The sequence below is a fragment of the Balaenoptera ricei genome, chromosome 8, assembly GCF_028023285.1.
Source record: "Balaenoptera ricei isolate mBalRic1 chromosome 8, mBalRic1.hap2, whole genome shotgun sequence".
Lineage (NCBI taxonomy): Eukaryota > Metazoa > Chordata > Mammalia > Artiodactyla > Balaenopteridae > Balaenoptera > Balaenoptera ricei.
In genome coordinates, this window is record NC_082646.1 from 74,623,214 (window position 1) to 74,639,184 (window position 15,971).

The 15,971-nt window shown below is 51.8% G+C and overlaps 1 protein-coding gene across 2 annotated transcripts in view; it reads right to left on the reverse strand.

The window, feature by feature from the left end:
- The window catches only part of USH1C (USH1 protein network component harmonin), a 52,245-nt gene that overhangs the window by 24,079 nt on the left and 12,195 nt on the right, over positions 1 to 15,971 (reverse strand). For both annotated transcript variants that reach the window (XM_059929578.1, XM_059929579.1), the window contains 13 exons: positions 15,389 to 15,532; positions 15,113 to 15,251; positions 11,284 to 11,392; positions 11,133 to 11,157; positions 10,882 to 10,939; positions 10,489 to 10,583; positions 8,918 to 9,002; positions 7,910 to 7,969; positions 7,692 to 7,748; positions 7,243 to 7,385; positions 6,117 to 6,182; positions 5,618 to 5,742; positions 2,433 to 2,506 (listed from right to left, as the gene is read on the reverse strand). In XM_059929578.1, the coding sequence (XP_059785561.1) occupies positions 2,433 to 2,506; positions 5,618 to 5,742; positions 6,117 to 6,182; positions 7,243 to 7,385; positions 7,692 to 7,748; positions 7,910 to 7,969; positions 8,918 to 9,002; positions 10,489 to 10,583; positions 10,882 to 10,939; positions 11,133 to 11,157; positions 11,284 to 11,392; positions 15,113 to 15,251; positions 15,389 to 15,532 (1,180 nt within the window). The remainder of the gene's footprint in view (positions 1 to 2,432; positions 2,507 to 5,617; positions 5,743 to 6,116; positions 6,183 to 7,242; positions 7,386 to 7,691; positions 7,749 to 7,909; positions 7,970 to 8,917; positions 9,003 to 10,488; positions 10,584 to 10,881; positions 10,940 to 11,132; positions 11,158 to 11,283; positions 11,393 to 15,112; positions 15,252 to 15,388; positions 15,533 to 15,971) is intronic.

Here is a 15,971-nt window from a genome sequence, read left to right on the forward strand (position 1 = left end):
CAGTGTTAAAGATTTTAGAGCTAGGGCTCCTGGGTGGGGCAGGCAGATATGACAGTTTCTGTCCCATCTCCAAGAAAATAGCACCTGCTTACTGATGCAGAAAGGCAAGCTGCCCCATAGCATTGCCTACTGATCGCACACTAGCCTTCTCCATACATGTTACTTAGCTGTGTGTGAATCTGCCTGCCCTGCCAGATGGCGGGCTCCTACAAGTAGGGTTGGTCTGCGTGATTTACTCAGGCAGTCCTGGGGAAAGGATTCAGTCAGAAACATGAATCCTTCAGGCGCTGGAATAGCCTTTGTGAGGTCACAGGCCTGGGCGCCTTGAGACCCAGACGGCTCAAGAAGACACTGAATAGTTATCTTTTCAAATAAGGGGAATTTTGTGCATTGCTGATCACGGCCATAGAGGGCCACTTGTATTACCTGGGGACTTCATTCCAGCTACTGGGAGACAAAGCACCTCACATGACTCTAGAAAAAATGTCAATGGATTTTCAGAGCCAGCATGAGGGACATGATTCTGTTGTCCTTTAGCTGTCAGTTAAATTCATGGCAAATATTCCTTCTGGTCCAGACTGAGAGGAGAGGCAGATGGGGTAGATGTGGTCTTGCTTCTACCTAGATGCAATTTTTCTCTCTTTTGGAAATGAAATGAAAACCAAAATACCAGCTATTTCTGGAATGACTGGACTAAAGAATAGAGGAAAATAAGCTTTTCTCTTCACCAACAGCGATTTTCAAGTGACATGATTTCTGATGGGAGGTGTGTGTGGAGGAGACGCTAGTTCTTTTACATTTATCTAGTTATTAGTGCCTGGAAAAGAATTTACCTGTACATCTCCTTTTATTATTTTTTCAAACAAAATCCTGTGTGTGTGTGTGTGCACACGTGCGTGTCTCATAACCTGCATCCAACTTGATTTTTCACTCTGTCTGACCTTGGCTTCTGGTCTTGTCCTCTGGTTCTACTTGACAGAGAAACAAAGCAGAAGTTTCCTGCCATGGCTCTGCCCTGTCCCGTGCCCAGTGGGGCTGGTGCCGACCCAGCAGTGCCTGATGGTACCTGGGCAGGTCTCAGCCCGTGAATACCTCCCCCACGATGCCGCTGTGACAGTGCCCTGCCATCTGACATCAGTCTGACAAAGAGGCACAGACAGGGTTAGCCCCCCCAGTGAACAGGCGGTCACACTGTTGAGAGGCGACAGGAGAAGAAACAATGTTTGGAAAAGGTCAAAACCAAAAGGCAAACTCAGCAGCAAACAGCACTCAGTCCTGGCCTACCTTCCGGATGGTTGGGAATTTGCCATCGTAGCGATAAAACCATCCAAAGGCTATAAGAACACAGAGAACAAAGCGATGAGATGCAGTTCAGCTCAGCCAGAGCACCCATGGGCAGCAGCCAGGAGTTGGGTTCCCAAGGAACTCGCGGCTTTGTGAGATGAAGAGCAGCCTCAGCAAATTCAACAGCAGACCCGCACCCTCTGTCTGACTCTCCACTTACCTGGCCTCACCTGGATTGTAAAGCAGGCCCAAGACCACCTGAGAAAGGGCCCGATTCCCAGTCCCCGGGCCACTGTCAGCTGCCTCCCCCAGGACACTGGCTTCAGAAGTCAGTGCCAGAAAGTCAAAGAGAAAGCCCCTTGTAGAAGGATGAGCTTTTCCCCATCACAGCCACAGTCTGCAAACACAAAGCCCCATTGAACAAGGCCTCTCCTGACTGGCGTCAGGTTCCTCCATCCAAGAAACAACCCGAAACAAAAGGGAGCCTGGGTATCTGCCTAGAACGACTGTCAGACAGAACAAAACTGTCTTGTCTCACAGAGCAGGCCACGTCCTCTGCTTTCAACGTCGAAAGAGAAGGCCCTGGCAGGGTCAGCTCAGGGAAGGACACTCAGGCAGCAGTGGGCAGGAGATCTGCCCACAGAAAAGCACATCCCCACCCAGGCCAGATCACCAGCCCCCTGCCTTCCCCAGGCAACAGCATGACGGATGGGCTAATACCTCAAGGCTGAAGCTCCCTGGCCAGAAGTGATGGCTTAATTACCCACCCTTGACCAGCCTGAGCTCTGGAACAGGATCTAGAAAGCCCCCTGCTAGACCCGGCACTACCCTCTTAGTTGCTGGATGTTGGGGAGGTCTAGGGAGTCTTGGGGGAGAGGCCAGAGCAGCAGAGGAAGAACTTAGGCATGGGTAGTATTAAATATTTGAGCCAGCAGTTCCAGCTGACATTGCAGCCTGGCCGTGAGTCTCATCCTTAAGGTATTGTAGGCAGTGCTTGGACCAAGCCGGGGCTTGGAGGAGCTTCCCGGACTCCAGGAGTCCCTACCACATATTGGCCCCTCAGAGCTGGGTATCTGCAGGGCTGGCAGGAGGAGGCGGGCAGGGCAAACAGAGCAGCAAGGCCAGGGAGCGAAGCGGGGGCCGCAAACCTGCTCTCCCTGCTTTTCCGTGCCTCCGTCCAGGTCATCTGCCGGGTCAAACTCGGGGTCCACTCCCAGCTCATCTACCCGGGAAAAGAGGAGGAAGCTGGTGAACCAAGAAAGACTTGGGAGATCAAGAGGCCAGAGGTGCTTGGGGGTGCCTGGGGGCCTGTGACCAGCTTACTCCATGGGAGAGCTGGGAGGTCAGGGGCAAGAACAGGGCTCAGGAACCCAGAGCAAAGGTTTCTTGCTCTAGGATGGTGCCTGCAGTGCTTTCAACCTTGGTAGTTCTCATTTCTCCATCTGTAAAATGGGCTCACAACAGGGGCCTCTGATCTGACAGCAGCATGAGAACCATTTTGCAGGGTGTTTGGTTGAAACAGGAGGTGCAGTACTGATGACAGCAATATCGGAGTATTATACACGTTTGATGCCAAGGGCTTGCAATGGGAAACAGATCCTCCTAGCTTCTTCTCATCACCCTTGGAGTTCTGGGTCCCCAGGGGATGTCAGAACTGTGTGTGTGGGCAGCAGATGGAAGTTTGGGATCCTGAGGAGATGAGGAGATCCCAAGGGGTAAAAGGGACACGTGTGCTTAGAAAGACATGAATTCTGACCTAATGTGGAGAATAGCAAACTGTCCTTTCCAGTGATTTCTAACCTGGACTCTGGCCTCCCTGGGGCCCTGGAAAGTAGTGTTTGAGTCTCCTACAAGCTGCTTATCAATATTTCAAAATATTAATTAGAAGAGCTGGCCTATTAACCTATGAAAAGGCTATACGTAAGTTCCTTTGTTTTTGGCTCAGTTTATATTTACTCAGCAATGGAACACTGATGCTTTCTTGCTAACAAGAGGGACTACTTAATAAAACAGTGAATACAAATGATTACTTAATAGTGTGGTAGGAAAAAACTCAACTTCCAAACCATGGGGTCTAATGGGATTGGGGGCTAATAGATGGGGTCCTTGATGAGAAGGCTGGAAAGCTCTTATTTAAACTTCTTATCTTTCAAGCCTCCTTCCAGCTCTGGGAACCTTAATTACCCCTCTGCCCCCTTTTGCTTTTGCTAAGGAAAGCTATTCTGGGGCCTCTGTGACTGTACGTCCTGGCTTTGAGGGCTCAGTGCAATGTTGGGGTTCTGCTAGGTCGGTCATGGGTAGGCAGGCGGAGCCCCTGGGAAGTGGGTGGGGAGAGGAGCAGTCAGTCCCATCCTGATCATTAGGATGAGTGGCTTCATTTTCCAGGCAAGAGATGCTTCACACTCTTTTCCTGTCTGTTCAAAAACGCTGACTCCACACAGGCACAGACACCTGAGTCGGGTAGAACCTGTCAGCTGACTGGACCCCCAAATTGAAGAGTGGTCAGGGAGGGGCTGGCTGCAGCCTGGTCCTGTCGGCCCTAAAGGGCAGAGACCATACCAGCCTCCCAGGAATGGGGAAAAGGTGGGAATTGAGCTGGCTCAGAGGCCTTCCTGCACTTCCTGACTAATCTCCAAAGTAAAATTAAATTGCCCATGCAAATGGAAATGGATGGAGGTGGCCCGGCTGCCTCAGCTCAGGCCGGCAGAGCCTGGTCCTCAATCACTTGCTTCCTCCTGTTCCCTTAGAAAACACTTATATCTCGAGCAAAGGGAAAGTTTTTGCTCCTTTCATTCAAGAAGCTTGATTTCGTCTAAAAGCACTGAATAAATAGCTAGAGAACGGGTTTTTATTTTTTACAGTTCCTGAGAGGGTGTGTTTGCTTTGAAGCCAAGACCGAATTTCTAGGAAGGTACTAAATTGACTAGGATTACTTTCATGAGAAGCAATTAAAATCGATTTCTCTCCTTTGGAAGCTCCTATTTCACTCCAAAGAGCAAATTAGCTACCTGTCTAAAGCACAGATTATTCGCCGGGAATTTAGCTCTGGCCACATCCTCAACTCATACCGAATGTCATGGGGGCAGCTGATGAGAGAGTGCTTTGTCCTTGGGAGAGGACCCGAGATGACACTGCCCCGGTGCCAGCAAGAAATGTGCTGGGAGATGCTTGCCCTGCACCAGGGAGGGGTGACATGGAACCATCCAGATGCCCTGCGCCTCTTGTTGACCCAAGTGGCCTGGGTTGGCAAGTTGATGTCCCTCTAGGGCTCGGGTATGATTCAAAGTTGGGGCCAAAGCTGTCCAGACCCCATCACAGGATCCCAAATGGCTGCTGCACAGGGGAAGTCGGGGAACCTTGGTTCTTGGGTGCAGATTTGCCTCATATCTGGAGGGTCCCAGGTCGGCTGAGCACAGTCAGCTGGAGTAGAATCTGCCTTGTGTCAAGTACAAATCGAAACAGCTGTAAAGTCAGAGTAAAGGCCCAACCAGGCATCCTGGACCTGTGATTGCCACGGCCCCCAAGCTGCCTGGCTCCTGGCTCCCCACCACCACCCCACTGAAGAAGCACTGAGACTGAGCCCCCCACTCTGCCCTGGTGGTGTGAGCTGCCCCTTGAAGAGACATGACACCCTGGGAGTTGGCGTGGAGAGCAGGTGGACGGGGGAGCAGGTGGTGGGGGTCTGGACTGCAAGTGGACGTGGGAACGCAGGACAGAGGAAGAAAGGAGATGGGAAGGGCAGAGGTTGCTGAGGCCCAAGATTGGCCGCAGTTCAGTGCCTGGGAGGGTCACACAGTTCTCTCCCCGACTCCATCCTCGGAGTGGCGTGACTGCAGTCCACAGTCAGGGATGCAGGTGGTAGGGGCACTTCGGTAAGCTCCTCCCACAGTTGCTCATCAGCCTTGGACCACCAGAGTCCTTCTCTCACGTGAGCCCCTTCCCCTCTCTCTTGCTGCTGTTTTACCCCAGCCCCAATTCAGAACCGGGCAAGAGGAGGACACAACACCTGACATACTAGGATGATAATCCCATCAGCAGTTCGCTTTTGCCACAGCTCTCCAGCCCCTCTTCAGAAGTCCAAGGGCACATGCCTGAGTCTGTGTCATGGGGGAGAGCCTGGCAGCAGGCCCCCAGGACAAGGAGGGCAGGCAGATCCCACCCATCCCAATGCCCTGGCAGACAGCACCTGGCACTTGGTTGCCCCTCCATGAAGACAGAGCCATGGCCTATTCACCTGGGCAGGTGGTGGTGAGTGGAGGGAGACCTCTATCTTTGTCTAGACACCCCCAGGCCCCAGAAGGAAGCCCCCTCCCCCCCGGCACATGATACATACACTTTGGCTTGCGAAGGGGTACTGGGTGCACCTCGGCGGTGATGGTTTTAGGCGACAGGAGCTGTTCCTTTGAGCCCCAGTCTTCTTCCCACTGCTTCTTAAACTTCTCTTCCTCCTCCATGATCCTGAAATAAGACCCCCCACGCCTGTGACTGGAGTCAGAACCTTCACAGGCCTGCCTTCTGCCTATTGGGGAATGCCAACCAGCCTGGGGAGAAGCCACGTGGTTCTAGCTGTGAGGAAAACGAGTCCCTGGTACTTGTATTCTAAATCAGGTGTGAATGCCACCCTGGCAGTTACAAGACTGTGTTCCAGTTACCCTAAAAGGATGGGTTTTACTAGGATTATGGAATGACTACAAATAAAGGACGGTCCACCAGGGGACAAGAGGGCCAGGTAAACTGGGCCTGGAGGTGGCCTCTGGGGCCGCACTCCTGCGAGTACACTCACGTCCACGCACAGACATGTGTGTGCAGACACATGGGGCCAAGGCACTCACTGTTCCATCTCCTTCCGGTATCTCTCATTTTCCTCTGCTGCCTTCTGGGCAATTTCCTTTTTCCTTCTGAAACACAAATGCAAGTTGGCATGTTGGAGTCTATGTAAGAGAAGTTAACTCTTCCTTGCAGCTAATCTCTGATTTGAGAAAAGTTTTAAATATTTCTTCCAGGCTCCTTTCCAAGGATGCCTGGACCAAATTTGGATGCTGGGAAAGAGGGTCCAGAAAAGTCTGGATCTTGTGCTCTTGTGTGGTTTCGTCTGGCACTGCTGAGCAGAGATTCTGCACTGCAGGAGACCGGAGGCAGTTCAGTGCAGGCCACATCCCATGCAGCCACCTCTAAACACCAGCATAAAGTGACTGACTGAGTGAGGTCCTCCCAGAGGAGGGCCCCAGACCCCAGGGGCAAAGCTGGGGCTGCTAAGCAAGGCCAGGGTAATGGGCAGAGGTACCACCCAGGGTGGTTCTTCAGGCAAATTCTGTGATACGAGAGATGGAAAGATCCTGTCCACTTTCCTTTCCCAAATTCTTATTATGCTCATAGAGTGTATCTGGATTGGGATTTTGACAATAGTTTTTGACTTATAAATTCTCTCAGTCATCATTCCAGCCACTCTGGGGTTGGTGGGGGGGTAGTTCTTATTACCATAGATGGGGCAGCCAAACTGCCCGGGTATGAATTCCACAGCTTAGCCATGTCTGACTTTGTACACAAGTGGTGTAACCTCTCTGAGTCTCAGTCTCCTCACCTATAAAATGGGTTAATACTATCTATCTCCCAGGGCTCTTATGGGAATTCAGTTGAGGAACATAAACAAGGCCCTAATACAATGCCAGCCACGTGGTTGGTACTTGACAAATGTTAGTTATTGCTAGTAGCACCCTCATTTTCCATATTCCTGGGTCTTGGCAATCAAGGGCTTTCCTTGGCAAGGAGGGAGGAGCCTCGTGGTCTGGAGGCAGGGGATGCTTCCACTGAGCATCACTGAGCCCATCTGGTCTGAAGACAGGCCTCGGGGGAGAGAATAAAGTCAGCTCAGGATGCAGTGGGCAGGAAGAAAGGCGGGTGGGATGGTACAGTGGTCTGGGGGGGCAGGGCAGGGGCATCCTGGCTGGCCACACTCACTGCCGCTCCATCTCCTGCTGCTCCTGGAGGATCTTGTTGGATTCCATTGCCAGCCGCTTCTGCATCAGAAGCTCCTGTCGCTGCAGCTCGCGCTGCCGGACCTCTGCCAGCCGCTCCCGGTCTGTCATGAACAGCTCCCGGCCCTCATGGGGAGAAAATGGGTGGCTTGCTCAGTCCCCTGGGAACCTAGGAGTCCACTGCCAGAGTTTGAGGGCCAAGATTTGGGTTGCCTTCTCATCTCCGTGGCCCCCCCATGTCAGGCATTGTGCCTCCTGCTCTGTCTGACCCAAGCTTCTGGCTGGGCAGAAATCCTCCCCAGCTGCTATCAGAGCTTCAGGGAAGGAGAGCCCTTGGCCATTCCCAGGAGTGTGTGGCAGAGATCAGGGGTCTGAGCAGCTGGGCTGCAGGTCAGGGGTCATGGGGCCCCCACCAGCTCGTTCTGGACTTACCGCTCCAGCTACGATGGAGATGGTCAGGCTGCGGCTACTCTTCAGCACGTTCACGGCCTGTTGGGGACAGGCAGATAGTCAGCTGAGACCTGACAGATCAGAGTAGTTGAGGCCTCTGGAGAGCACAGAAGGTTTCAGACACTGCAGCAAGGGGGAGGTAGGTGAGACGAGGACAGCAGAGAGGATCACAGCCAGAAGGTGAAAAACCCACATCTCACCTCCTTGTGGTCCAGGTTGGAGAAGTCGATGCCATTGACTTCGACAATCTGGTCCCCTGTCTGGTGGAGAAATGGAGAGGGATCGGCATGTTTGTATTATCTGTACACTCAGTCTGTTGGAAGAGCTCCCCCTGGAGGCCAGCATCAGACGTTGGGTCTTCAAGTAGCTGTACCTCAACTCTTCCGAAAGAGCAGAGTTCCAGTGGGGTCCTCCCAGGGCTCCTCCACCCCATATCTCTTTTATCAGTTGTCAAATATTACACCTTTAGAAGTTCATTACTTTGGCTGAATTTATGACATTTGCTTTAAAAACTCAGTTTGTAGACATAGGAGCCTTTAAGCTTCTCATATAGTAGATTCTGTGTGTAGTCATAATAATAATTAGTATAATAGCTAACATTAATCGATCCCTCAGTTTGTACCAGACACAGTTCTAAGCATATGTATTAATACATTTAATCTACACAATGACCCCAGAAGGAAGGCTAGTACCCCCATTTTACAGGATAGGAAACTGAAGCACAGAAAGAGGAAATAACTTGTCCAAAGAAGAGGTTAAGAGTTCTAGCTCTGGAATCAGACCACCTAGGTTTGAATCCCAGCCCTGCCATACTAGGTACATGATCTTGGAAAGATCTTTCTCTGGCTCTCAGTTTCCTCATCTGTAAAATGAGGCTAATGATAGTACCTAATTTTCAGAGTTCTCATACATTTTAAAGGGCTTAGAACAGTGTCCAATCCAGTTAACGCTCAATGAATGTCAATTCTGATTATTATTACTACCTCCCAAGCTCAGGACCAAAGGCTCTCAGAGCTGGAGAAGGGCTGTAGAAAGGCTCAAATGTCACCCCCTCTGTGAAGCCTTCCCTTTGGGGGTTAGTAGGAATCATCAGCCAGTGAGTGTTGAGAGAGGGCTGTGTGGGAAAGCACGTGCTCCATCCCTGTGTGATCACAGTCTGACCCTTCACCCCACAGGGGCCCCACTGGGGCAGGCCCAGGGTCACTCACCTCCAACCCCACCTCAGCAGACAGGGAGCCAGGCTTCACGTGGCTGATGAAGATGCCGGGTTTCTGGATGGGGCCGCTGGAAATGCTGTGGGAGAGACGGGAGATCAGGTGAGCCTCTGCTCTTCAGTGCTTGCTCATTTTCAATGACCGGCCCCCTACGCCTGTGTGTCCAGGTCATGCATGAGCTCAGTACCCAAGCCCTCTGTCATCTACCTGTTCAGTCTCTGTCTACCTGTCCAGCCTCATTTCCCTGTGGCAATAACCACAGAAAGCTACTTCTAATTCCTCCTACCCAACCTCTCATCCAACATATTGCATATGCTGTTTCTTCTCTCTTTCTAGCATTTTCCTATGCATTCCTCAACACTCAAATGTTATCTCCTCTACAAGGTTTTAACCAAACTCCTTATTCTATCCCCTGACTAAGCTGGTTGCTCCCTTCCCAGTGCTCCTAAAACACCTACAGCAAGGATGGCACTTGTACTGTTTGTTAATCTCCCCTCCCAGATCTGTGGCAGATATCGCTAATCAATCACAACACTCTTTCCCACCTGCGCCTAGATACAGCATTAAAGCTCTTTTCAAACTAGTACTCCAGGGCAGCCACCACTAATTGATCAGAGACAGCACAGGACAGAAAACTTATTTGCCATGCCTGACCCAGAATGCAGCTCCATGACAGAGTCCCTCACTACTGTAACTATTTATGTGGTTGGCTTCTATATTAAGCTATAATGTCTTAGAAAGGAGGGACTTTTTTTTTTATCACTTATGCTTGTCAGAAAAGTGTTGAATAAATGTGATGGAATGGAAATAAGAAGAATAACTTAGGGAATTCCCTGGTGGCACAGTGGTTAAGACTCTGTGCTCCCAATGCAGGGAGCACGGGTTTGATCCCTGGTCAGGGAACTAGATCCCACATGCATGCCGCAACTAAGAATTCGCATGCCACAACTAAGGAGCCCACGTGCCGCAACTAAGGAGCTGGTGAGCTGCAACTAAGGAGCCCACCTGCCACAACTAAGACCTGATGCAACCAAAACAAACAAACAAACAAACAAATAAATAAATAAATAAAAGAAACTGAGCGTCGGGGTGGTTAAGTAACTAGTCCAAGGTTCTAGAGTTCATAGGTGGCACAGTAGGGCCTGGAACCTAGATCTCTAACCGCAGTACGTGTGTGCTTAACAAGAATGCCCCATGAGACCCAATGCCTGTTTGCAACTCCCTGGCTGCCTCCTAAGGAAGCCACAAGGTAATAAGTGACAAGGGAACTGTGACAGAGATGACCAGCTTGACAGGCTCCTTTTGCATGACTCGAGGGCCCACCAAAGGAACACGGCTCTGCCTTTGGGCCTCAGTTTCCTCCTCTGTAAAATGGGCCTGTTAGAGCTGTCCCTCTGGCCCTACAGGGCTGTTGTGAAGCTCAGAGGGGAAATCAAGCACCAAGAAGTGTCATCACTAGTGGACAAAAGTCTCCTCAGAAGCAGCAGTGAGAAAGGGGAGTGGTGTGAGGGACCTATTGGGGTCTGCTGGCCATGAGTGAGCCCCAGGGCATACCTGCCACCCACCTGCAGCCAAGGCCCCGGGAGCCCACCAGGCTGATGAAGACCTTCTTCTCCTTGTTTTCCTGACTGCTGGGGGAGCCCAGACTGGTCCTCCCACCCTGAGGGAGGGAGAAGATAAGGTCACCGGGTGTCCGCACTGTGCAAGGGGCCTCTTGTGCTCATAAGGCCTTCAGGACAAGCATTGCTGTCCCCACATGAGCCCGACTGCCGTTTTGTCCCTGGGAGTGTGTGTCTATACCGGCTGGGCCACCACCCACAGGGGCATTCTGGATGTGCTGGGGGCCTATATGAAGCCCCTGAGAACACATCCCTAGAGCAGGCCTTCCTTCAGGACCAGCTACCCCTCCTTGAAGACCACCCCATCCAGCCCTCATCACCGGCGGTCCTGACCCTTACCCCAGATTCCGACACAAACTGATCCACATACTGCCATTTGAGGGGCTCATCGGGAGAGCTGATGGGAGGGGAAAGTAGAAGGGGGGTCATTAGGGAGAGATGTTTGAGGCACCAGGCCCCAAATCCAAATCTTCCCCATGTGAAGCCTCCACCATCACTGGCCCAGGGGCAGTGCTGGCCAGACCCCAGGCTGATCCCAGGACCCTGAGCCCATAGGGAGGAGTCTGCCTGCAGAGGAGGGTCTTGCTCACCTCTTCACAGGGATCAGGCCGATGTCTGCGGGAGAAAGGCATGGGGGTTAGGATGGCTCCTCTGCCCTCCCTTCCTCCCCTAGAAGCTGGGTACCACCAGGTGCCCCACCCTGCCCCACTGTCAGCACCCCCATGCTCTGGCCTCACTCACGTCTCACTTTGATGGACACAGTCTTCTTGGTGCGGATGAGGTTGATGACCTCCTCATGCGTGCAGGAGGAGATGGAATACCCATTGATCCGGACGATCTCGTCCCCTACCTTAACCACAGACAGAGAGAAGATGCACCAGGGTAGGGAAGCATCGGGCAGCTGGGCAGGCTCATGGCCAGATACTCCTGGCCTGCTCTCCAGGAGTCTTTCTGCCCATTTTACAGGTGGGGGAACCAAGATGGGGGCGAGGGGCACAGAGAGCAGGTAGCAGAGCTGGGAGGAGAAGTCAGGATTCTGTACCCTCACTCTGTCCCTTCCACCCACTGGGGCACCATCAGGTTCTGGAATTCAGGCGAAGGGCGACCCTCCAACAAGATTCAAGCAGCTCTTCCCTGGCCTTTGTCCTCTGAGCACCTTGGCCCTGGGGATCAGTCCTGAAGCTCCCCATTAAATAACTACAGGGCTGGAAGGATCCTCAGACATCAGTTGAAACTGAGGCCCAGGAGGTGATGTTTTGTCCACAGTCACAGTCATTAGCTACATAGCAGGGACTGGATCGTGGATGATCTTCTCCAGCCTGAGGCCAGTGCAGGTCAGCTGGCGGCCTACCTCACACCACACATGCTGACCCTTTAGAGACTTGTTGGTCTCTAAAGACCAACTTGTTGGTCTCTAAAGAGACTTGTTGGTCTCTGTGTAGGGGACGCATCTTGACTCTCAGCGAGGTCTGGGGGCTGGGTGGGCACATAGCCTCTGAGGGGTCCTCACCAGACCTACCCTTTACAACACCCCCCAGAGTCACCTTCTCCCTGTTGTCACCCGAACACTTCCCTTCCACACCTGGACCCAGACCCCAGTCTTCTCAGCGGTCTGGCAAGGGGCTCAAAGAGGTGACATGGGGGTGGGGGGGGCGGTCACTAAAGACCCCTCTAGGTTTCTGGGGACTTCTCATGCAAGGAGAATGGCTGGACTGCCTCCTTGCATCAGTTCTTCACAACAACTCTGTGTGTCTGTTAATCAGATGAGGAAACTGAGGCTCAGAGAGGTGAGGTGACTTGCTCAAGGTCATCCAGCTAGTAAACAGTGTTGCTGAGATTTGACATCAGGGCTCCCTGACAGACAAGTGTTGTCTCTTGGGTGTCTGGAAGCAGAAAAGAAGGGAATCTGGCCAAGCTTGGCTGCAGTTCCCTGTGTCCTGTCCTCTCTGGATCCTTGCCACCTGACAGAGCCCTCAAGTCCCATACGAAAGGCAGGGATAACTCTGTCCATTTTACAGCTGGGACAACCAAGGCACACAGAATTATTCTCTAGCCCTGGACTATACAGCAAGTTGTGCAGGGCAGAGGATGTAGGTTCAGACAGGATACACTTGGACAAAAATCTAAAATAACTCCAGTAGGGGGACAAGTGCAGAGATGGAGGAGTCCCAGGGCTGGGTCCAAGCCCCCCACTCGGGGCCCAGCCTCACAGGTCAAATCAGCGGGGCCTTCAGTTGAGCCAGGCTGTATCTGAACGTGCCCCTCCCCCGCCCTCAGACATGCGATCTCCCCAGAAACTTGAACCACCCCCAGACAGGTGAATGGATGCAGATGTTTTCCCCAAGCTGCTCTGAGTGAAGCTCCCTGTGTTGTTCCTAAAGGGAACCTGCCCGGGACCCCAGTGGAATGATTCCCACACAACCCGCGGCTCAGCTTGCAGGATTGGCTTTCCTCTCCCTCTCGCTCCCGCGTGGAGCCCTGCAAAAGGCCCTTTGTGCAAGGGCCACAGTGAAATGACGATCTGAGGGACAGCGGCACAAAGGAGAGATGAGCCCGTTAACCCGAGAAAGGGTTGATAATTCATAAGCTTGAGAAACAGGCAGGAAGGTAAAAGTCTAAGTTTCATTAAAATGCCCTGATGCCCCCAATCATGGAGGAATCGTTGAGAAATGCTTGTCCTAGGAGGAGACCTCACCCTGGAAAAAAAAGAGGGCTCAGCTGACGCCAAGAGAAGAGCTCATTATGTTTTTCCTCTGGCTGTGTTTCTGGGCTGGAAAATGTGCGGCACAGGAGAGGAATAATGAAGGGGCTGAAATTTCAGACGCTACCAGTGAGCCGTGAGACAGGGATTTAGAACAAAGCAATGTCTGTCAGCTCCCAGTTTCCACCTCCCACTCCACGGTGTCTTGTACCATTAGCCTTCAGGGGCCCTGAAGCCCCTGGCTTGGCAGCCCAGATTGGGATGCTGGTAACAAACACGCTAGAAGCTCTGGGCGGGGGTGGGAGGGCCTCTTCTGTCTGGACATATAAAAACACAGCTCTGGGCTCTGGCAGGAGCGAGACCTGGAGGTCTGCCCATCTCTGCCCAGACACTGAGGTGTGGCGACCCCAAGGGAGGGGCCCCTGGGGTGCTGAAGAGAGATCCCTGGACTTGGCAGTCAGGAGACCCAGGTTCAAATCCTGGCTTTATCACTTACTGGTTGTGTGACTCTAGTCAAGTCTCTGATCTTCTATCAACTCTGTAAAATGGGGATGATAAAGCCAAGGCATACAGTGAGAACTGGTTGTCAGCATGTTACCTGGCACATTATAGGTGTTTATTAAATCTCCCTCTCTGCTTGCTTAACAAACACACAGCATTCTATAACTGGTATATATAGAATGGATAAACAACGAGGTCCTATGGTATAGGACAGGGAACTATATTCAGTATCCAGTGATAAACCATAATGGAAAAGAATATGAAAAAGAATGTATATATGTTTATAACTGAGTCACTCTGCTGTACAGCAGTAATTAACACAACATTGTAAATCAACTATACTTCAATAAAAAGAATACATTTAGAAAAAAATAATACATTCATATGATTCAAAAGCCAAATAATATTAAAAGACGTAGCCTTAAAAGACTCAATCTCACCTTATCCCCCATCCACTCTAGTTCCCCCTCCAACAAGTAACTGCATTGTGTGTGTGTGTGTGTGTGTGTTTCCTTAAGCAAACACAAACAGAAATCATATATATTCTGGGAGTGTAAAATACATGTTGTTTTCTGCAAACTAACACACAGCATTTATGTGCCAGATACTGATACAAGTACTTTGTAATATGAATTCATTTATTCCGGTGTAACAACCTGATGAGGTAAGTAGTATTATCATCATCCCATTTTACAGATGAGGAAACTGAGGCAGGGGGTTAAGTAATTTCACCAAAGTCACACAGCTAATGAATAGCAAAGCCAGGACATTCCAGCTCCAGAGTCTATGCTCTGAAGCACTGCACTATGCCAGTATTTCCTCTTCCCTTCCAGGAAGAAGGCTATGTGTCCAGAACTTCAGGTGTCAGGACATAATTATGCTCTTCCTTCAGACATAAGGGAGGTGGGGTGCAGTGCAGCAGGGGCAGCAGCAGCTGGGAGCCAGGTTCTCAGCTCCACTCAAGAAAACAGGCAACACACTACTATATACAAAATAGATAAGAACATACTGTACAGCACAGGGAACTCTACCCAATACTCTATAATGGCCTATATGGGAAAAGAATCTAAAAAAGAGTGGATATATGTATATGTGTAACTGATTCACTTTGCTGTACACCTGAAACTAAGATAACATTGTAAATCAACTATACTCCAATAAAAATTGAAAAAAGAAAACAGGCAAGTGCCTGCAGCCAGACTTCTATAGGCCCGAGGACAATCTGTCAGGATATGTCACCTTTTCCTCTCCCAAAGGCTCAGAAGGGCGAGGTGACCACGTTACACCACACAGCCTAGTGAGTGAATGAGGGGGAGGCAGGAAGCCTGAGGGCTTGGTCCCCACATCCCCCGAGCTCTGCTCACTCACCTGGAGCCCGACGCTGTCTGCCTGGCCGCCTTTGATGAGGTGGGAGATGAAGAGCCCGCAGCCGAACTCGAGGCCGCCACGCACGCTAAGGCCGAGGCCTTCGGGGTGCAGCCGGTCCAGACGCACCTCCTTCAGCTTCCTGCCATGGGAGGAGGGGCCGGTGACGGCCCAGCTCTGGCCTGATGGCCAGCGCTGCCCCATCCACTCGTGAGCGACCCTGTCCATCCCAGGGTGACCTCTCCCACCCCTGCCTCCAGCCTGTGGCTCCCTCCGCACCTGGAGCGCCGGGGGGTTAGTTGGTCGTACTCCACCTGGTGCTTCAGTGGGATCAGAGGCCTGATGGCGTCAAACAGGGGCAGGCGGCTGGGCTCGTTGATGACCAGCTTCAGGTCTCCCACAAGCACGGCCACGTCCATGGTTCTGCAGAGACACAGGGACCCTGAAGCCTCCCCCTTAGCCATGACCTCTGAGACCCAAGGATTCCCAGAGGAAGCAGCCCTGGGCTGGGTCCCCACCCACTGGGCCCAGGCCTTGGAATTGAGGAGAACTCTCCTGAAAAGCCCAGAGCCCCTAACGATGGGTCGGGTGTCTCAGAAGAGTTTGTTCTCCCATGTAAGTACCTCAAGGAAACCATCGAAGTAGGGGTTGTTAACCCATCCTGCGGATGAAATCAAGCCAGGATTCAAAGTCAGCTCTGCCTAGTTCTGAAGCCCAGCATCCTTCCAGACAGGAAACCTCTCTGAGATGGCGGTGAGCCCTCTCATCCCCTTGTTTCCTGCTCTGAGCTGCAGCCTCATACTATCTCTCACAAACCTCCACCTCAGACCGTTCAGACCCTCAATGTCTGGGGCCAGCACTT